At 55.4% G+C, this 21849-nt stretch overlaps 1 protein-coding gene across 10 annotated transcripts in view; it reads right to left on the bottom strand.

Moving 5' to 3' along the window:
- Positions 1-2678: 2678 nt before the first annotated feature.
- The window catches only part of SLC2A4RG (SLC2A4 regulator), a 42736-nt gene continuing 23565 nt past the window's right edge, over positions 2679-21849 (bottom strand). For 3 of the 10 annotated variants that reach the window (XM_032766447.2, XM_032766453.2, XM_075072180.1), the window contains exons 3-9: positions 12086-12195; positions 10863-11110; positions 9525-9625; positions 8196-8478; positions 6772-6891; positions 5271-5383; positions 2679-4315 (exon numbers count right to left, since the gene is read on the bottom strand). In XM_032766447.2, the coding sequence (XP_032622338.1) occupies positions 4204-4315; positions 5271-5383; positions 6772-6891; positions 8196-8478; positions 9525-9625; positions 10863-11110; positions 12086-12195 (1087 nt within the window). In that variant the 3' untranslated portion in view covers positions 2679-4203. The remainder of the gene's footprint in view (positions 4316-5270; positions 5384-6771; positions 6892-8195; positions 8479-9524; positions 9626-10862; positions 11111-12085; positions 12196-21849) is intronic. The other 7 variants (XM_032766449.2, XM_075072181.1, XM_032766448.2 and 4 more) reach the window with 6 other exon arrangements.

Raw genomic sequence — 21849 nt, 5'->3', positions numbered from 1 at the left:
ACGTTTTTCAACAATGGGAAAATGCCACTGAACGTTCAGAGACCCATTAAAATGCTTTAAAAAATTCTCAGTATTTTTACTTAAAAATAACTCCCTCTCAGTTTGATCACATGGATAGCTGTAGCATCATCAGGCTAGTATCCCCCCAGTTCACCCCCTGCCCCCAAAACATACACAGTCACCCCTCCACACCCACACCGACAGCAGACCAGGAATCACTGGGCTAGGTATCCCCACACCACAACCCTCCCACCATTTTCTTCCTGTGCTTAGGACCAATCAGAGCTCTATTAACGGCTGGTTTTTGTTTTAAACACACCCAAATAGGGCAGGTTTGTGTAAGCGATTGCTACACCCCAAATCCATGCAGGATGGAAACTGGGACACGGCGTTCCTCCATGGAGTCAGGCTTAGGGTCACTTCTCAACCAGACATGAGACTAACACTCCCGACCCAGGGCTCTGTACCTTTCACATTCAAGAGATCCCCCCACCCAGGAGCATTCACACCACTACAGACCCAGCTCAGGGCTCCCTTTCCCCCACCTTAGTTACAAACACACACTGACCTGCCACGCTCCTAGCACCAGACACCCACCTGTGAATTAAGCCTCCTGTCGTCCCCTGGAGGTAGCCAGCATTATCCTTGTTTTACACAGGGGTGAGGAGTACTGGATCCTGCTTCCACTGAAACAGATGCAGGAGGATCAAGCCCCACGTTAATTGCCCAAAGCCATGCAGCAAGTCCGTGGGTGTGGCAGAAAAACAACCTGGATCGGTGCGTCCCATCAGATCATCCTCGCTGGTTATGAAACGCCCAGTACCAGCCCGGCGTTACGCTAGGCCAGGCCAAGCTCTCGCCTCCCTGAAAACAATCAACTTGCTGACGCAGGTGGGACATGTAAACTTCCTCCTGTCCCTACGAAAATCCTAGAGATAGGAAGCACTCACAAGGGGCCAGCGCGGCTGCATGGGGCTCAGCCCTGCAGCCCAGTTCTCACCACGGGTGACCTGCCCCACCCGTGAATGGAACGCTACAGGTTTCCAGGGCCAGACCCAGCGCAAGCAGGAGCAGCCCTGCTGCGACAAACAATGTTGCAACAGAGGGAGAGCGGCGTTAAAGGAGGCTGGACCCTGCCCAAGAAGGGCCTTGAAATGCTCAAGATCACTTTTCCCTTCGGCTTTTTAAGCTGGGTGCCAGCGCAGAGCGGGACCTGCTTTAGGCCGCTGCCAGCAGAACAAAATAGCAGCGACACAAGGCAGTGACCTAAGCACCAGACTGGGAGTTGGGAAGGGCAGAGCTTCTCACACTGACTCCTGTGGCTCTGGGCAAGTCCCTGTCGCTCACTGCCTCAGTTTCCCCATCTTAATTATTGCTGCTGGGAGATTAATCGATGTCTGGTGCGAAGAGCAGAGTCACTGAACTATTTCCAGACATCTTTCCCCTGGGGATTTCTGCAGGTAGCCTATGGCCAGGGCAACCTCCACACACATGCTGTCTCGCCTCCAGAGCCACCCTCCACACACACTGTTACCGGAGGGCGGGAAGGGGAGAGCAAACGTTTTTGAAAATTGCACAAAGTTCCCACATTTAATCGGTCAATTATTCACTCCCAGCCTAGCACCAAGGGCTAGTGGAGACGATCAACTTACAAGCAGAAGGGTGGGGGGACAGATGGAGAGAGCCCATTATGAAAATTATTCAAAAGCCTAGAGAGGTCAGGGGCCCAACGGGAGCTACCTTAAGAGGGGCCTGGGTTTTCAGTGCTGAAAATCAGGGCCCAGGAAGGCAGCTCCGGTGAGTTGCCCAGAAATCGCAGGTTACTCTCAAAAGCCTTGTCCTTGTGATTATCACGCCGCCAGCTCTGGTCACAGCCCAACCGCGTGGCTGCAGGAAGAGAAGCGGAAAACCTGCCGCCCAGGCTGTGCTACAAGTCTCTGCTGGTGCACAAGTTTAAGCAAGAGTGGTTCTTTGGACACCCCCCAAGTCCCACCTATATTGTGGGCATAAGCGGGATTTCAGTGGTCTCCTTAGCACCACTTAACATACTTAAATTAGACACCTGCCTAAGCACCCTGCCGAAGACCATAGCTCTGGAGTATTCTCCCGGCACAGATCGTCCTGCTCAGGCACAAAAGGCAGCAGAGGAGTATTCATTATACATTCATCATAGGGAGCTTTCTCTGGTCAAATCCACCTTAGCCGGGCCACTTGGTGCACAGACAATTGGTTGGGTTTTTTGTAAGCAAAACAACACACATAGAATTGAGCCAGGCTCCAAACACTGAAAAAACAATCTTACAAAATACGGCTTCGTAAACACGTGCACACAGAGAGACTCTCGTCTTTGCATCCAGCAAATGGATTTTTTTGGGATTATCTCAGACATTAACGACCAAGGCAAATTTCAGTGGACGTTGTCCAGGTTGTTGCACTCAAGACTGCAGGGCAAAACAAACAAAAAAATGCATGAAGGGAAAACTACATTTCCCAGCAACCAGTGCTGCTTGCTTATAAACAGGGTGTCCAACAGGAGTAAGGGGGTGATGGGAGAGAGAAAGGATTCTGGGAAATATAGTCCCTACAGAAACAAATCAAGAGACATGCTTTTGGAAAGCAAGGAGATGAGGGTTTTCTCAATCTCTCTCTCGTGCCCTGGGAGGGAATATTTAAAATACCACCTTTAATATATTTTATTAAAAAAACACACACACAAAGAAAAGAATAAAGAAAACTCTTTGTGCAGTTTGGCTTAGTGCAAATGGGCGCGTTGACGCAGGCACTTCCGGGCGCTCTCGTTGCCACGGGAGCAGGTATTTTTTTTTCCTTTATAAAAAAAACAAAAAAAAAAACTTTAATACCTCATCCTGGGTGGACACAAGTCCCCCATCTCTGCACTGGGGATCTGGGCTCCGCAAACAGAGGGGCGACAGAACAGGTGTGGCTGGGGGAGGGGCAGGTAGTGAGCCACATTTTCCACGCGGAAAAGGACGGTGAACAGAGGCCACTTTTCCCAGGCACAGCTTATTCGTAGGCATAGTTACTCCCACCGCCGCTTTCACCCCACCCCGTGTCCATTCCGGACACAGAGCTCAAAGATCTGACCACACAAGTGTCTTCAAATGGTTGAGGGTCTGTTGCTGTGTCCATCTCACATCCTCGCCCTCCTGTCCTCCCCCCCAGTCGAGAATTCCCTGCAGGAGTGGGGGAGATAACACACAGCACCATCCCCCCTTGCCCCAGGGATGCTGGGTGTTTTAGCCCACCAGAGTCAGGACTCAGATCAGACATGGCACCTTAAAACCAAGAGAGAAAAAAGAAGGGTAGAAAACTGCTGCTCGGAACCTCATCACATCCCAGTGGGCTGCAGCGGGAGGTCGGGCTGGGTCCTCTTCTTGGTCTAAAGTCCATTTTGGTGGTGAACTGTGATCGGCGAGATTCCAAAGCAAAAACCAAGAGGGAAAGGAGCTCTGGGCTTCCTGTGTGCGCACAGTATCAGGTCCGCTCCCCTCCTTTCCCACGGCACGATACGGAGCTGGCAGCTGATACTGGCCTCCCACCGCCGGATCCCAGCGCATGGACTTCCCTGGCTCGGCCAGATCCCTGAAGGCAGTCAGACGGCGGGAGGAACGTAGTGAAGGAAGAGAAAATAGCTTATTTCCAAAAGATAGTGATCAGAAAAGCTCCGTGCGTATGTGTGCATAAATGTAAAGCTTCCAAGAGACAAGAGCACGACGCTGGCGGGGAGGAGACAGGACAAGGCTCCGCAAAAAAACAAAAATATAGTGCCAGACGAATGGCTGTCAGGGGCCTGATCCCGGAGGGAACCTGATGTAAGATGGCGTCGGGAGCTGTGTCGCACCAAAGGGGGTGGAGGCGAGAAATGAGTTTTTCCTTTTCAAGGACAGCCCCTTCCTTTCACCCCTCCCCCCCACGCCTAGAATCGCCACTCTACAATTCCTCAGAGCAATTGCAGGCCAAGGGGCTCCTTTTTCCTGAGTCCGGGGCAGTTTCCGGCTAGCCACAGCTGAGTCCCTGGGGGCCAGGAGGTGGGGTCGGGACTCTAAGGCACCTGAAGTGCAAAACGTGCAAGAAGGAAGCGTTGACACTGACGCTGACTTTCCAGAGCTCAGAGGTTCCAATGGAGCCAGAGGGACCTGGGGGCTCGGGCAGCGGAGCCAGGTGTGAGGCGGCGAGAGGCGCTCAGTCGACAAACCTCTGACAAGCTTTCTTCCACCGGCAGGCTGTGCACCACATGTCCCGGTTCTCCATCCCATACACCTTGCGGCACTTCTTGGCCTCGCCGCGCGGCTTCCTAGGAGAGAAGAACAGACAGGACTGTCAGAGCGGGGCTCCGCCTCGGAGAAGGGAGCGCAAGCAACACCCTCAGTGCGGGAGACAAGGCCCAGCAGGGACAGCGGTCAGTGTACTCCCAGGGCGCTGCTGTCCCCTGAGCCAATGGAGTCAAGCCCTCTGGCCGTGAGCGGCGTCACCAGGCTCTTGGTGACCCGACGGGGAAGGACCGAATGTGGAGCGTTAGCACGAGCCCACTGGCTCCCAGCACAGGGAGCTCCCACATCTCTAGAAGCATTTAACTGACACGGTCCTGCCCTGCCGCACAGTTCCCCTCCTGCCCCAGGCTTCCCCCAGTTGTGCAGTGGGTGAAAGGGGCGGGGGCAGGGATGAGGCCAGGACACGAGTAACCACCCAGCCTCAGAACGTGGTATCTGTTCAGTGGGGTGAGCAGGCTCTGCAAGGCCTTGCCAAGCTGGTGGCTCGTCCTCACATGCCCCATCTCTCCTGTTGCAGAGACACCTTCACCTGGCATGCTCACAGCACAAGCTGCACGTTAACCTGGTGTCACGATCCCTTGAGCTGCCGGAGCAGCGCTGGGTTGCCTCCCTGGGCAGCACCTAGCTACACTCCAGACACAGGTTCCTGCACCGGGGCCTCCAGGGACTCCCTTCCCTCCTGGCCTCCTAAGACAAGGCGACTACTGGACCTGGGGAGGGATCTGGCTCCCAGAGCAGCCCCAGGTGGCCTTTTCTCTCCAGCTATGGGGTATGGATGAGATTAAATGTTCACACACCTGAAGTGGCCAGCTGCCCGAGCTCGGCACCTTCCCAGACTGGCAGCAGGGCTGGAGGGGATGGCTTAGGTGTCTACGCATCAGGGACAACTTCTCCCTAAAGCCCCAGGTTCCAGATCCAGGAGGATCAGGTCGGGCTGTGATCCAGTAGGAATGGGCGGTTAGCACTGCCCCAACTTACCTGGTGCCCGCGGCTGGCTTTGGCACAGAGGGGGGCGCCGGGGTGACGGTCGGGTGAGGGATTTGTGGCCGCTTCTCTCCCACACCGATGGGGCGGAGCGCAGTCAGGCAGCCCTGGGGACAACACAGCCCACAGTGAGACCGTCCTCTTACAGTCAGCACGCATAGGCCTGGCAACTGCGACCCCACTGGGGCAGAGAGAGCATGGGGGCGAGAGCAGACAGGTCACTGCCGGGCAGCAGCACAGACCTGCACCCACAGGGATCTGCCCTCTGGAGACACTAGCCAATGGGAAGGCAAGGAGCCTTTGGCCCACGGTCCCCACATTCAGACCTGGGAGCCGAGATCCGGGTGGCAGGCACCAGAACGCACCCTATGCCCTTCCGCCTGGCATGGCCGAGGAGGCCTCACAGAGCCAGATGGAAGCAGTGATCGTCCATTTCAGCCTACGGCTGATGCCGCAAGCTCCCTTGATTCTGCAGGTCTCGCAACCCACACATGTCCTGCCAAGCGGAAACCTCAGCTGAAGAGGATGGGAAGGGCAAGCCAGAGCCACAGAAGTGTTAATGCTTGGGGTGAGGGCGGGGGAACCTGGCTCTGCCCCCAGGGTCAGGAAAAGAAGACCGGTTCCCTTCTTGTGGTTAGGAGAAAATCGCCTCCGCTCATTTCATTGCCTAGTGGTTAGAGCAGGGCCCTAGTTCTGCCACAGACTGTGCGAGCGTGTGCAACTCATGGCGCCTCTGTGCCTCAGTTTCCCCATATGTAAAAGGAAACCACCACCCGACCTCACACAGGGCATAGGCAGCTTAGCACGCGTGTGTGAAGCGTGCTGCAGTCCCTAGGCAGGAGGCACCAGGTGACCCCAAACATTGTATTCCTGGATCTTTGGTTACAGGGAACTTTTCTACCGGGGACCATTTCACAGCCCAAAGTTTTCCACTTTTCACATCACACCCTGCAAGGCAGAAGCTGTAGCGTGGAAGCCGAGTCCTGCTGGCTGAATGCAGCATTCTGCAGTCTCTGCTCAAGAATGTGACAGTTCTAAATGCAACCAGGTCCCAATTTCATGCAAAACCAGCCCAGGTTCGAGCCAAAAACACCCTGTCAAAGGCCACAGGCTTGTTGTGAAACAGGACTTGTTTTGCAAAACAGAGACAAGACAGATGCAAACCCCTGCATCGCGTGATGTTCCAGATCAGACGCCAGCCTGCATGACACATGCACTTCCAACTGCACGTCTGCCGAATTCTGGCCCGGAAATTGCTCTGTGCCTCCCTCCTTTGCCTCTGATGGACTTGGAGCATCCCTCCTCTCAGAGAGCGTGTCGTGCTTGGCAGCTCTGAGGCAGGGACCTGTAGGCAGGACAGGCTTGGGGAGTGACCTGGGCTATTTTAGTGCAGCCGCATGTCCCATTAAGGTAACGGTATGGGCCATTCTAGGAATCCAGCTGCCTCTCTCCTGCCAGCCAAAACAGGGGGTGGGGGGACTGTCTGGTTACTCACCGGGGACCCTTTAAAAACAACTGGTGACTGTGGCGCTGGGGGTGGCTGCCAAGAGATGCTGAAGCCCATCCCGCCAGGCAGGGTTTTCGAAGCAGCTGAGATGCTGACGGGAGCCATCGCCTGAAAGCCACAAACGTAACCAGGAGAGGTTGAGACACATCTGGGCATGTGGCTGGGGGGCGGCGAGGAGAGCTGGGGAGGGAGCTGGCCCCCGTTGCCCCAAAGGCGACAAGCTGTGGGTCAGTGGCGCAAAATCTGGCAAGACCTCCCCGGCGTGGGGCCCAGCTCCGGCTAACCCAGCACTATGCCCACACTGCCCAGAGGGAGCAGAGCTCTGAACAGGCCTCAAAGACAGCGTGAGTACTGAGAAATGTCACAGGCATCCGAACAAGGGCCCCCACCTGCCCATCCGGCGGGCGGGCTCTGCCCAGCTGGGCAGGGCCACCACTTCATCCGAACGCTCCAGCGCACAGGGGAGGGAGTGGGGGCAGGAGAGATGAGCAGAGGGAGTCCAAGTCCAGCACGGTTTGGGCATTAAATACACTCTCAGAACCTTCCTGCCATGGGATGTTTCGGCTCCCAGGTCTGTGTGGGGCTCAGGGGCTGCCCGTTCACTCCAGTGTCCTGCCTCCCACTAGCCCATGCCACACACTTGAGAGCCCCCCAAATACCACCCAGGGTGGGCAAGGAGGGACCATCCCCAAAGCTCAGCTGCTGAGCAGTTTCTGCCCCAAACATGAGGCGCGACAGGCCTTGATCATTTCTACCCTGCAACTGCAGCTGCTGCTTTTGTCTTCCCTGAAACTTCCCAGATCTTCAGCCAGCCTCAAGCTGGATTCTGACTTCACCCATGTTTCCACATGTGTCCCTGGCTGCGCCTGCAAAAGCATCCAAGCCCCCACCTGGTGCATCCAGATCAGACAGCCTGGCTCCAACTGCCTGACACACACACACAAAACTGGAGCAAACACGCTTCTGGGAGCACTACCAGTCATGTGAGCAAAGATCAGAGGCCAGACTGAGCCTTTGTCCACCAAGGCAAACCTGCCTCCTGCAGCAATGAGTTCCACAGGCTCGCTGCAGCACCCTGCGTAACACAAGCTTTTCCCTCCCAAAATGGAGACATGGTGGGGGCCATGCTCCAAAGGCACCTCCTATACCCCAGCCACTGCCTCCTTCCACAAGAACCATCTCGGAGCCTGGTTTGAAAACGTTTGCTGCACAGTCTCAGGCTGCAGCATGGCCAGTGCAGGGAAGCTGCACCCTATTCTAGGTACACTCGGCAGCGCCGACGCGGGAGACGTCAATGGATTCACCCTGGGCTGAGCCCAGGATGGTTTCAGCTCAGGAACCGAGGGGCCCACACATCCCAGCATGCATTACTCCACCATCTGTGTCCCTCTTCCCCACCAATGCGGTCTCACCTGCTTTTCCACATGGCCCACCTGATAGGCGTGGTCCGTGTGGACATGGCACAGGCTTGTTGGAGCTGAATGACTCAGAGGAGACTCTACAGAGTCCTCGGGCTTCACCAGCACCGGCGGGGTTCGCTGCACCTCCAGGACGGGGAAGGCTGGAGGCACCGAAGAGGTGGGCGAGACGGGGGTCAGGCTGGACAGCCCATCTGTCAGGGAGTCCACGTTGACATCCAGCTCCGTATAGTAAAAGTCTTCCTCGCCATCGCTCTGATCCAGGTCGGCTTTCCGGCTGCACAGGGAGAGCAGAGTCAGGCGCTGGAGGCATTTCCAGCCCTGGCCCAGCCATGGGGGCAAGGCCAAGAGGTCTGCCTATCTCCTGGGAGCATCCTACATGCAGTTGTGCTGAGTGATCACAGACCTGGAGGGGTCTGCTGCTGTCCACTAGCCAGGCATTGTGAGAGACAGCCCAGGGGGCACAGCGGTCCCAGGCTGCACCAGGGGATCCTGTGTCACAGTGGCGCAGTGAGCAGGGTGCAATACGCAGCTTGTTGTGCTGCGCAAGATTTGCACTTCATACACTAGTGTAAAGATTTTAAGTGAGGCTTTAAGTGTGGTGGCTAAGGAGAGTCAGGAGGAGGCTACCGGTTTGTTATTTTTTGTTTGCTTATTTCGGGAAAGGGAAATGAGGATGGAAAACGAGTGCAAGCAGTGAAGCTATTGCAATGTTGGAGTTTTTTAGACTGCAGGCTGCAGAAAAAGAACGAGACCACCAGAGAATCTTGGTACTAAAGAAACTGGGCATGGAGAAGGAAAGAGCAAAGAGAGAAAACGCAAACTGGACCTGCTAGAGAAGCAGAACCAGAAACCACCGACCCCAATCATTCCCACCACTCCAAAAACCCACAATTGGGACCACCTTTGGCCTTCGTACAACAAGGACCCTGCTCGCTGCGGCACACCCATCCTATCCAACAATACTGGAACACCAGAGGGATTCCACGCCCAGCTCACCCCACTGATACGGGCTGGGAGGGGATCACTCAGTGATCTCTCGGGCTGATTAAGGGAAGGGATGGAGCGGATGGACTCCAAGACAGGAGGCTGCAATGCAAGGCTTCCTGAATGGCAGACGTGAAGGCGGGGGGGGGGAGGCGAGGAAAGGAGAAGTAACCTGGAAGCAACCAAACATGGATGCAAGAGACGTGAGGGAAAAAATTGGGGGAGGAGCTTTGGCAGAGCATGCCATGCCCATAGGACATAATTCCTTCCTTCCCGGCCCCCCTCCTGCTGGTACTGCCCGGAGCACTGCAGGACCCAGCGCACCCTCACACCTACCCAAGGTGGACAGTTCGGATGTGCTTCTGCATCCCCGAGGAGCTGCTCAGAACTTTGCCACAGCTTTTCCACAAGCACTTGAACATCACCTTAGTGGAGTTCTTGGGGAGGAGAGGGAGAAAGAGAATGAATGAGGACCAAGGCTCCCACTTGGGCCCCAGGCAGCCCCGCTCCCCAGGGCTCAGACCCCCACCTGGAAAGGGGGCCAAGGCTCTTACTCTCACAGGCTGGACTGAGCGTGCATGGGGAGGGAATGTGATCCAGTGGCTGGAGCAGGGAACAGTGAGAACTGCCTCTGTCACCAGGTCTCTCTGACTTGGGGGAGCTCCTGAACCGCTTCCCCAACTGTAACATGGGCACAGTTACGCTCCCCTCTCTGGGGGGAGTTTGGAGCATTATCTCCTGTCTTAAAGCAGCTGGGGCGCCCAGAGGAAAGGTGCTAGGTAGGGCTTAATTTGTAATGAAAGATGTGCCAGGGCTCAAGTAATTTTTTTACATTCATTACTGATGCCGCAAGCCCAGAGGTGCCGGGGGGGCTCGGAACTGCCAGGCCTAGAGGTGCCGGGGCTATGAACTGGCATAAATTAAGCACTGGTGCTAGAAGAGGGGCTGTGGTGGGGAAAGCCCCGCTCCCTGCAGGGACACAGTTCAAACTGCTCCGACTTCCTGTTCGCTCCCACATGCCATGCAGGGCACTGGACTCTGAAGTTCTATTACAGGCTTGGCTGGAGAGTCAGAGTCAAGAGCCCCTTGCTGGTACCGTAATTCAGCCCCCACCGGTAGAGCCCCTCGGCCCTGCAACCCGCTTCCCAAGCCCATCCCAAAAAGCGAGTCCGGTCAGCCTTTAAGGCACAGCACAATGCCCAGCTCTCCTCCCCAGCCTGGCAGGGAGGGCATGTGGACGAGGAGCAGAGTAGGAGCAAGTTGATTATTTGGGGGAGGAGACGAGCCCTTGTCTCCTGCCTATAGAGGCCCCTTTCTCTTCATTTCAGTGAGTCTGCTTCAAACTCATCCCTGCTCCAGCCCTGCCCCCAGCCACAGCTCCCCCCCGCCCCCCCAGCTCTGTTCCGAGCCCCGCTCCCAGCCTTGGCCCCTTTACCCCTGTCCATGCCCTCCTCACCCCTCCCCTGAGCCGTGGCCCCACTCCCAGCCTGGTTCCCAGGATGCGGCACAGACAGGGACAAGAGGGATGTGACCATGAAAAGTTTGGGGACCACTGTTCCACCGGACCCCAGGGACTCTCCCCACAACCACCTTCTCACTGTGCTGCTTTTGGACCAGCCCTGCAGCCTGAGCAACCCCATTCAGCCCCACTGTTCCAGCTCCCATCCTCCACACCTTCCTCTTCCTGGGAATGGGGTCTCCGAAGAGGAAGTGGGTCGCTTCAGTCTCCTCGATGCCGTCGTCCAGCTGGGGGGCCGGCAGGAAGCTCTTGGCCACGTCGGTGGATAGCGGCGGCGACGGAGTGGAAGGGGTGGAGCGGTCGCTTGGCAGGTCCCAGTTCCAGTCCCCGCTGTTGTTGCTGCTGCTGCTGTAGCTGGAGGACATGGCATGACCCTCCTTCCAGGCCTCGCAGCTGGGCTCTGCTGTGTGGGGAGAGGAATTCAATCGCCCACTGGTCACGGGGGCGGGAGTCAGCCCCAGGACATGCCGACGTCAGCCCCTTCCAGCGCTCCGGCAGATAAAGCACCTTCTGAGCAGAGCTCTGGGAATCCCACAGGCAGAGCCAGCCCAGGGGGCATCCGGGTGAACCGCCCGGGCAGCAAGCGCTGTGCTCAGCCTGAGCTTTCAAGCGCCAGCAGGGCAGGTTTCTCCACCGGCACAACTCCTGCAGCAGAGGCAGGTAGGTTTGTCTGCTCCCGCAAGTGGGCCTTTTACATCAGGGGCTGCCGTGCTTGATGGGAACCTCAAGCCACAAAGGCCTCAACTCAACACCCTCCACCTCCACCCTTTGTTACATGTGGCGTGGTGACGTGGGGAGGTCCCAGAGCCCTGGCTGGGAGCACTGCCTCCAGTGGCAGTTCCTATAGTGCCTATGCCTATAGTGCCCTTCATCAGCAGACCTCAGAGCACGTGACAAAGAGACCAGTATCGATATCCCCATGTAACGAATGGGGAAACTGAGGCAGAGAGAGGGCAATGACTTGCCCAAGGTCATCCAGCAGGCCAGTGGCTGAGCCAGGAATAGAACTTGCGTCTCCTGAGTCAGGCCATGCTGCCTCCCATTATTAAGCCAATCTCTATTGGAGATGAGGATGAGATTTCGTGCGGGGAGAGGGAAGGCGCAGATTATTGCCCATCTGCTGCGGCGGGGTTCTTACACCTTCCTCTGAAGCATCTGTCCCTGACAGCAGCTGGCACCGGGACAGAGACTAGATGGACCTCAGGGCTGACCCAGTCTGCCAGTTCCTAAACTCCTATGAGGGGACTCGGGGCCCTGAATTCCACTCCTGGCTCTGGAGGAATTCCCTACATCATGCAGGATTTACACAGACGTAACCGAGAGCAGCACATGGCCCAACACCCCGTTAGCATCTCAGGGCTCAGCATCCCATTGGTACCTGGGCTGAGAGTGCCAGGCGGGTTGCCAAGCACTAGAGGGCTAGTGGACAGGCTGGTGAGAACTGCGGCTGCCATGACCTCGTCTATCCCCGCCTTGCCCGACAGCTTTCTGAAAGACAGACAGAAAACGGAGAACACAGCGGTTAGATCCAGCTTAGAAATTCTCTGGCTGTAACTCCACCAAACGCCCCAGAGCAGCAGCAGGGCAAGCGGATGCCCACACGTCACCCTGACATCTGGCCCCAGCCCCGGGGCGAGACAAACCGACGATCAGTCCATCAAGAAGCCTGCTGAGACACCCCATCAGGGCAGACACTCATCTGCAGGCCCCTCCTAACACCATTCCCACAGGCCACTGCGCGCCCATCACCTAGCACCCATCTCCAGTCGCTGCTGGCTGAACCAGCCACCCAGAGGGCAAAGGCACCTTACACCCCATTTGATTCCCACTCCCAATCCAGGCTTCTGTGGCTCCCACTAGCAAAATGCAGGGGACAGGGTGAGATTGTGACTCCCACATTCATTCAATGAAGAGTGACGGGGGATTTGATAGCTGCTTTCAACCACCTGAAAGGGGGTTCCAAAGAGGATGGATCTAGGCTGTTCTCAGTGGTACCAGATGACAGAACAAGGAGCAATGGTCTCAAGTTGCAGTGGGGAGGGTTTAGGTTGGATATTAGGAAAAACTTTTCCATGAGGAGGGTGGTGAAGCACTGGAATGGGTTATCTAGGGAGGTGGTGGAATCTCCTTCCTTAGAGGTTTTTAAGGCCCAGCTTGATAAAGCCCTGGCTGGGATGATTTAGTTGGGGATTGGTCCTGTTTTGAGCAGGGGGTTGGACTAGATGACCTCCTGAGGTCCCTTCCAACCCTGAGATTCTATGATTCTGCTTCAGGTCTGTTTGAGCCAACACCGGCCATGCAGGCTGGATTGTATCATACCCTGAAGAGCCACTTTGGGCGGGGGGCTCCCACCCAACCCTCTCGCTGACACCCCTCCCTCCTGCTGAAGGCGTGGCTCATTCCCTTCACGTGGCCTACCCCAAACCCAGTGCTCTGGGCTCCAGAGCGGTCACCCCGGGGACAGGGCTGCTCTCAGCACCGTATCTGCCCTGGCTGTCATGAGCCGGCTCTAAACCTGCCCAGGGCAGCAAAACCAAGGCCATTGCCTTGGCGCATCATCCTCTGCACCTGGGTACAGACACCAGTGTTTACACGTGCACACACAGAGGAGAGACAGCTGCCACCGGAGGGGATAGCCTGCAGCCAGGAAGGCACATCCGTGAGCCACTAACAGAAAAGCAAAGGGACGAAAGAAGAGTCCCAAGTCAACTGGATTCCTGCAGCCAACAGGCTTCCAATGCACAGGCTGTCTCCCCCCACGCTGCCCTCTGACACCTCTGAACCAAGCAGAGTGTTACACTGAGAACCGACGCCCGGGCACGCTGCCCCGCTGGCAGACCAGCTGCTGGAGTGTCTCCCCAAGCCTGAGATGAGCATGGCAGCAGGACAAGGAGCGACTGCTCACCCCTCCAAGGAAGGGTCTAGCTCACTGGACAGCACAGAATTGCAAAGCGCACCCTAAGTTGCAAGCCAGCCTTGTGGTGTGACCAGCTGCTGTGTGGCAGGGGCGAGCCACAGGTTTGTGCATCCTGGGCTGGGAGGAGCTGAGGTGCCCTGGAGGAAGAAGAGTGCCTGTACGATACCTTGGGCAGCCCCCCCCACCCCACCTAGCAGAGTGGCTGCCTTAGAGTGCAGGACGGGGGCACCAAAGATGGTCTGGCAGTGAGCAAAGCGCATTCTCCGATCACTGGCAGGTAAACAGTGGAAGGAAGGGAAAGAAAGAAAAGTGAGCCCGAATGCAATGAGGGGTGTCACAGGCAGCTGCAGGGCGAGAGCCCCACTTTGGAGAAATCCCCAGCACCAGCCTGCCCCCACCCCCTGTGCACCTCAGCGGCTGCAGTCCCTTTAAAAGCCAGCATGATTCACCCTCTCCCTCCCCCCCAGTCTGCACCACGTGATCCACCAGACCCAGGCAGCAGCCCAGGGCGGGGGGGGGGGGGGGGATTGCGCACAGGGCCTCTGACTGCCAAGCGCTTTATCTGGGTCAATGTCTAACCAAGAAAACCACGGGCGGGGGCTGGCCATGCCGAATGAGCAGAGTGGGGGAAGAGAGTCTCCAGGCTGGGGAGGGGAGCGAGGGCTTTTGGCTCTGCATCTTCAGTGAGGGCAAGGGAGCAGCATCTCGAGAGAGGCTGTAAGGGGGAAATCGCTCCCCTCTGGGGTCACTTAAGACACCTGCTTCTCCTCCGTGCATGATAATACTCTGCTAGACAATGAATTATCCCCACAACTCCCCTCCTCAGCTTAGGCAGGCAGGCAGCCATCCTCCTCCCCTCTCGCTGGGGAAACTAAGGCACGGAGGGATTAAGTGACTTGCCCAAGGAGACACAATGAGACAGTGGCAGAGCCAGGATGACGGAGCCCTGGTGCTGAATCACCCCCCACCCCCACCCACTGGCTAACAGCCCAGCGCTGGCTTGGCAAGTCTACTCTGCTGCCCAAGAGCCTGCAAACACTGGCTCTCTATGAAGGGACAAGTGGTTCTCAGCACAGAGACGGGAGGCTGGCAGGGCCTGCTGAGCTCCAGGCAGCAAGGGTGGGTCATGGGCTCTAGTCCATACATGCCAGGTGCAAGCCAGCAACCCCTGCCAGGTATCACCAGCTGAGAGCCAGAAGTGGCATCATGGGATGACAGAGCAGCTGGAGAGCTCTGGCCTCTGCTTTTCTAGGGGTGGAAAAGTCATGCACAGGCCCTGTGTACATCACACGCATGACAGGACACAACGTACAACAAAACAAAGCATTCGGCCTGCAGTGGCGTCTCCCATCCCGTGGGGCTGGCTCCTCGCTCCGGGTGCTGTGACCTGGCCCACAGGATTTGCTGCACTGCTCAGGTTTGGCCCATCCCTTATGACTGGGAGATGACCAGGCCAAATCTGAGCAAGTGGGGACCCGAGACACAGGGTCAAATTCTCATTTGCTCTAAGTTTGGCCCGGCCACCCTTCTGTCATTGTGAGGGACGGGCAGCAGGGCCAACCCTGACCATGCCCCAGGTCACAACCAAGCTGGGCCCAGCCCAATGGGACAGGAGGGGCAGGGCAGATTTACCATGGAAGAGGCAGGCAAGTGGGGGGGATGCAGGGGGAAGGAAATAGAGACAGGGCAATGGGGCATCCAGGGAGGAGTGCCTGGAGCTATTGAGGGGACTGAAGAAGGAAGCAGTTGGGGCTGGGACAATCCATTGGGTTTGTGGAGTTGGAGAAGTGGAGGTTACAGGGGGGCTGTAGTACTGGGTATATTTCAAGGAGAGAAGCCTAAGGAGCTGTCCAGACTATTTTGGGGTGGCTAACTGTTGAGGGGACTGGTGAGTGCCTCAAGGCATGAAATAATGCCTTATCAACGAATGTGTATAGATCCTAGGTTATCTGTATCACAGACACAGGCACTGGAAGTATTTTATTAGCATAAAAAATAAGGCAATATTTTAATGGCTAAAACAAAATAACTAAATTTCCAAAAAATAAAACGAAAATTAAATCTCACACTCTGAAGCCAAGCTCTTTCTGCTGGAGACAGCATCTCCTGCTGGGCAGCATCTCCCTTCCCCGCCATTCTTCAGCCCAGAAAGCCACCCTGCAGCTCTGACACTCCTCAGCTTTGTATGGCTTCAGGCTTTCCCAGACATAGGTCAGCACGTGGGGTTCCCTCCCCCAGCCTGCGACTGTCACCTGCTCTCTCTATACCAGCACTCTGCCTATGAGGGGATCGGACTCCTGTGTCAGAGTGGGGTAGGATCCACAATCCAACACTCCTGTAGACACACACTGCCTCTCTGACTTGTGTCCAGAGACGCTGGCTTGTTCCTGCACTCCAGAGGACAGCGCCAAGCCCACGCCACCTGGCTGAGCATGCTGCCGACTGCCTTCTCAGCACTTGGCCGAGGGCATGACCCCAGGACCCCCCACGCCTCTGCCCGCTTCCCCAGGCCCTCAGCTTCTGGGGGGAAAGCAGCTCGTGGAAATAAAACACACAAAAACCCAAACTCCACAGCCCACCCTCCCCCCGTCTCCCAGTAATGGATGTCCTGTAAACCCACTCCAACAGCAGGAGTTGGCCAGACTGATGTATCTATAGCACCTGTAGGGGACTAGAATTTCTTGGGTAGTTCTTTCTGTGCCAACTGTTGCACTCCTCACTCGGCTCCCCACCACCCCCTCACCCTGTGGACTCCTTCCAAATTCCAGCAAGGAGCTCCAGGCTGGATTGATCCCTAGGGTATAACTATTTACCCGCCCTATCTTGTGGCTTCCCCACATCAGAGGGAGCAGCCATCTTTGGTACAAACCAGCAACCATGCTGGAGCACAGCTTGTCAGCACAAACTACCAGGATCCACCTTGCCTTTGGCTTCAACGGCTTAGCTTTCCTAGCCTTCAACTCCAAGGGAGAGAACATTTTCCCAGCACCCTGATGCCTAACCCCATTAAACCACATTTTCACAGCCCTCCACTATCCCCAGAAGCCACTTCTTCTCCTGATTCATGCACGAGGCTTACACCAGAGCATCGTCGTCCTAGCGTACAAAGAGGGCCTAGAGTCTGAGTTAAGGTCAGCAGAGACCACCTGATCATCAAGGCCAACCCCTGCCCATTACAGCTCACTGAGCCCAATAACTAGGAGTACACTAGAGTGTAACATCCCCCCAGAAACAAAACACCATGTACCAGTGGTGAGCAGAGGTGCACCAATGGCTCAGGCCCTGCAATGGCAGGGAATGGATTTGGTCAGAAGTTTGCCCAAATGGTCTGGGTGTATCTCTGGAGACTGCCTAGGAGACAAAGCTGTCAGAATTGTGATGTCCCACCTGCTGGATCCCTGTGACCATCTGCTAAGCTTTGATATCCTTGGCATTCAGATGCTATCCGTCTGGCTAGCCATTGCCTTCCCTGTGCCACAGGTTAACATGGCCCAGACAGGCACAGCATTCTTGTCTCCCTGCAAGACCTGCGTCATTGCACTACTCCACCTCCGCTATCGTCTCCAGCAGACTCGGGCACCTGCTGCCACCAAGGGAGTAGATGGAGAGCACGAAACACTGCTAGTTCAGTGGATTTTAACCCAGCTCTTCAGAGCTGGTACCGGCCTCCAGCAGGTCTGGGATTTAGAGTCTCAGTGCAGAGAGCGGGGCACTGGTGTGCAAGAGGCACTGACCCTCCACTAACATTCTAGGCTTCACCAAGCCCACCACACCCCACCTACTCCCTCAAACCTGGAGCACAAATATAAACATCCAACGCTGGCTGCTGCATGGCCTGGACTAGCACGTAACCCACATGACACAGACAAACCCAGCAGCATCCCACCTCCCTCCTCGAGAGCCTGAATCAGCTCTAGCTCCTGGCGGTGAAGCAGAGCTCAGCTTTCCCAGCCAAAGAGATGGCCTTGATTGTGCAATCACCACGCTGGCCTTACGTTTGCACACCTGCCTTTCCTCAGCCTGCAACTGGCCCCAGAGCCAGTGTTTGGCAATTTGACTTTGTGCAGGGAGCAACACCGCTTTGTCCTCCTGCTGCAGGAAGTCGGAGGGGTACAGTTGAGCCAGGGAGGGGGCATTCATGAATCAGGGGAGGAATGAAAGAAGTCACCATTCCCCAGCCCCTTCCCACCAGGCACACACCCCACCTCCCTTTGCATCAATGACCGCCAGGGTTTAAACGAACATGGTGCTCAATGAATCATTCCCCAAGGCAGGGGACTGCTTTACCGGGGGGGGGGGGGGTGTCTATGGTGACTGGATGGCACAGTGACAGGCCAGCCAATTGTGGCAGCAAAAACAGCAAGAGAGATGGGCAGCTTCTCCTAAAGAGCTACTTTAAAATGGTTTCTTCCTGTCTTTAAATAAACCAGGGGGGGAGGGGGGAAGAGAGCAGAGGGAAGAGGAGGAACGAAGAGCCAGCAAGACAAACGAAAATCGTTTACTGTGTGTCATGCCAAGACAAGAACAAGAAGCCCTTCGCTCAGGGGCCTGAATCTGGATTCACTGGGAAGCACGATCACAAAGCTGAACTGAATCCACCACACGGCCATACGTCTGGAGTGCAGGACAGGACAGACCCGAGGGAAGAGAGCCTCCAAGGTATGTTATTTTCTATGTCCTCCGTTGAATGCAGAGCTCCTGAGACACCCCAGAGCCCTACAAGCTGCAGCCCCATCTACACAAGGCTTTCCCCTTCATGCAGGATCCCTGCACGCTGCGGATTCATAGAGCAGCTTTGCCTGTTTGAGACACTTGGCTTCACAGCAGCCCTGCCAGCGTGCCTGCCAGCCAAGTGGCACTCATTTGCAGTGACAGCTGCACGCTGGCCCCACTGGCACTCAGAACCAGGGCTGCAGACAGAGGGCAAGGCTTACCCAGCAGCTCCCCCTCCCAGAGGCCATGAGCAGGCAGCCAAGGGTCCCCTCCCCTTCTCATCGCCCCCTGCAGCAAAGCACAGCAGGAACAGCTAGTCAGCAGCGCTGAGTCCTGGACTGCAGCGCACGCCACTCCTAGGAGGCAGCAGTGATGTTAGGGAGGCTAGGCCATAGCAGGGGACAGAGATTCAGGGAAAGGAAGGATAGAGGAGATGAGTATGGCAAACTGGGCAGTGGGCTGGGGGACGAGAGCAACAGGGATAGTCTTGGGGCTCCTGTGCAGGCCAGGACTCTCCCTAGCCCAACTCACGGCAGCGTGATGAACAGTGCAGCATTTTCTGCTCCTGGATTAATATTTAGCAGGATTGCTCTGGTTTCCCAATCTCCAACGTTTGCCAGAGCACTGCCAAGTGCGCACAGAGTTTGCTGCTGCCTGCCATCCTGTCCCTCCCACAGCACCGCCTCCAGACCGTCATCGGTCTGGTGCTCTGCAGCTGGGAACTGGACGCACACGGGCAGGCTAGGCACTCGCAGGGAGAAAGGAGAGTACTGGGAAGATTTACAGCAACCCATCTCAATCCCCTTACTAATCTCCTGGTCCCAGCTCCACTTGGTCCATTGCAGGATCTCTCTCAGGAATCTAGGGGATCTGGGGAGGGGCGGACAGTGGATGCCGGAACAGCATGAAGACACTGCAGCTACCCATAATCCAAGTGTTCCTTATGTGGGACACTGGTAGACCTTTCTGTTCTACTGAGGGTTTTCACCCGCTGCCTGTTATCCTCATATGTAAGCACGGAACATTTGTGCTGCTGTCCCCAGCAGGCCAGCTGGGAATCTGATCTCAAATCCATGCCATCAGGTCATGAGAAATGATACAACTCAGCTCTCAGGATCATGGCAGCCCCCATTCATGTGACTCCCCATCCCACCATCCATCAGTGGGTTTCCACACGAGCAAGGCCTGGATACCAACGCCTGGGAAGCACCTTGGAACTCTTGGGTAGGAGAGATTCTATTCAAACCTCCCTAGTGCCAAGAGCAAAGAGCATCTTCTGTTAGTTCTAGCCTCTCTCTTTCCACCGTCACCTCAGCCAACAGCAAGGAGGATGGGAGAGGCCTGGGAAGAGATTTACAGCCTCTCTGGAACTCTGTTGGGAAAACACAAGCATCGCATTGAGAGTCCCAAAGCCAGCGCTCTGCGCTCACGTTCCCAGTGCCCCACATTCACCAAGCAGATGTGCAGGCCATTAGAGGGGAGAATCTGACCAGACAGAGCATCATGTTGGAACAGGATTAATGGTTTAACCACAGAATTGTGCAATGCTACTGACTGGATTGGGGAGCAGTTGGATGGTGGTGCTGCAGCTGCAGGGAGCTTGGCGGGGGAGAGAAAAGTCTGCATGATAGAGCTCCATCGCATATCTTTGGCTAAACGGAACAAGCGTAGGAAGATACCACTCACTCGTGATTAGCTGTTTCGAGCCCAGCTCACAGTTACTGGCTGGGGCAAAGGGATACAACTATATACAGAGAGTCTACTCAGAGGTCAATCTTAGCCAGTCCAAAAATAAACTAGAGACCATTTTAATCAAATATACAACAGCCAGTGGTTTCCTGGTAGGCATCTCAAGCTAAGCAGCATATGCCTGGTGCAGTACTAGGAGGGCCAACCTACCTGCACACACCAGAAGAAATAATGTGGGTGACTCAGTAGGAGACACTCTTCAATTATAGTTGGTATTGCACCAACAGCAGAACCCTCTTTCAGCTGAGACTTAAAAAACAAAGTCCTGAGCATTTGTGGCCATATGAGGTCCAAAGGACACCCCTCTGCACCATTCCAACTCTAGCAATCACAATCCCCCTGCAGTGTCAACAGATTCAGCATCTGCCTTTACTATGTCTTAGTGACGCTGGGTGCTGTTGAACTGTTACTATAGTTCACATCAGAGGTGGCTGCACTTCAGTGGTGGGTAAGCCCTTCTCTCTCCACTGAAGAACTCGCAGTTCAGTGCACTCAACCATTTCAGCATCCCTAAACACAGCATCCTGCTCATTCAGATTCTCCCTTTCTATGAGCCATATCCTACAAGTAATTTACTTATGACTAGGACTGTCTGAAGCCAGAAAAAGACTGAAAATTAAAGGCAGACAGAGTCTTTGGTAAAAAATAATAATAAAAACACTCTTCTGCACTGATGCGTTCACTGGCTGCACCCCAGAGACGGCTGCATTTCAACAGTCATGTCAGCATGTGAAGTGCTTTGGGGTGAAGTGGATTGGATACCTGCACGGCCACGATTAAACAGTAACCAAGTCTGAAAAGTCCCTAGAATACCACTGCAAGAATAATGCGTGTTTCTCATTAGCTCTAAGATTTCAGACATGGGCTACAGCATGGAAGGAAGGGTGCAGCTCCAACAACCAGAATATAAAAGCCTGAGGACAACTGGATTTAGTTTATTTCTTGAAGCAATGCCCCTTGAGGGAGAAGGTGCATGAAATTCTACTCTCAGAAGCAGAGCTGGTGGGTGTTCAGCAGACAGAGAAAGAAGTGAGACAGTGGGGGAGGTTATGCAAAAGCAGATCCGAAGTCTTGAAGTTTAAAAGTGAGCTGCGTGGGGAGAGATTAGACTCATGCATCCAGGGAGTGCTAATAATATAGTGGGGGGGGGGGGGGGAGGAATTGCCTTAAAAAAAATTAAAATTCAGATCTTCTGAGGGTTTGAGAAGTAGATGTTTTAGTTCAACCACAAGTTGTTGGGCTCCACATAAGAATCAATGGGTAAAGTTCTCTGGCCTGTGTTACGCAGGTCAGTCTAGATCAGGTATGCCAAAAAAAAAAAAAAAAAAAGGGGGGGGGGGGGGGAGGGAGAAGGGGAGATAAGATTTTGGTTTGAAACCAACAGCTGTCATATGTGCTGCAGTGCATCAGAAAGTCCCTGAGCTGTAAACTGCTCCCTTTCCTGTTTTCAGCCAGGAGGGGGTACACACACTCTGGCACCAGGCTGGCACAGTAATTTGAGTTAGCAGTGTGCTATGCAATGTGGCTGCGCTGTACTCTCAAGCAGGGCACAGCTGGCTACAGTTGGCACCAAGTCACACCGCTCCAACCACTGAAGCGAAATGGTGACGTTCCGAATCATACCAACACAGTTCCTCTCATCCAGGAACTCCCTCTGCACTCCCAGGTCTGCAGAGGCTGCAGCCTAGACCCTGCAAGGAGCATGGAGAGTTCCCTCTTGGCTTTGCATGGAAATTGTAGGGGACGAGGGTGGCCAGTCGGGT

The sequence above is a fragment of the Chelonoidis abingdonii genome, chromosome 14 (genome assembly GCF_003597395.2).
Source record: "Chelonoidis abingdonii isolate Lonesome George chromosome 14, CheloAbing_2.0, whole genome shotgun sequence".
NCBI classification, from domain to species: domain Eukaryota; kingdom Metazoa; phylum Chordata; order Testudines; family Testudinidae; genus Chelonoidis; species Chelonoidis abingdonii.
The sequence above is the reverse complement of the archived record's forward strand: the minus strand, read 5'-3'. Positions and strand labels throughout refer to the sequence as shown.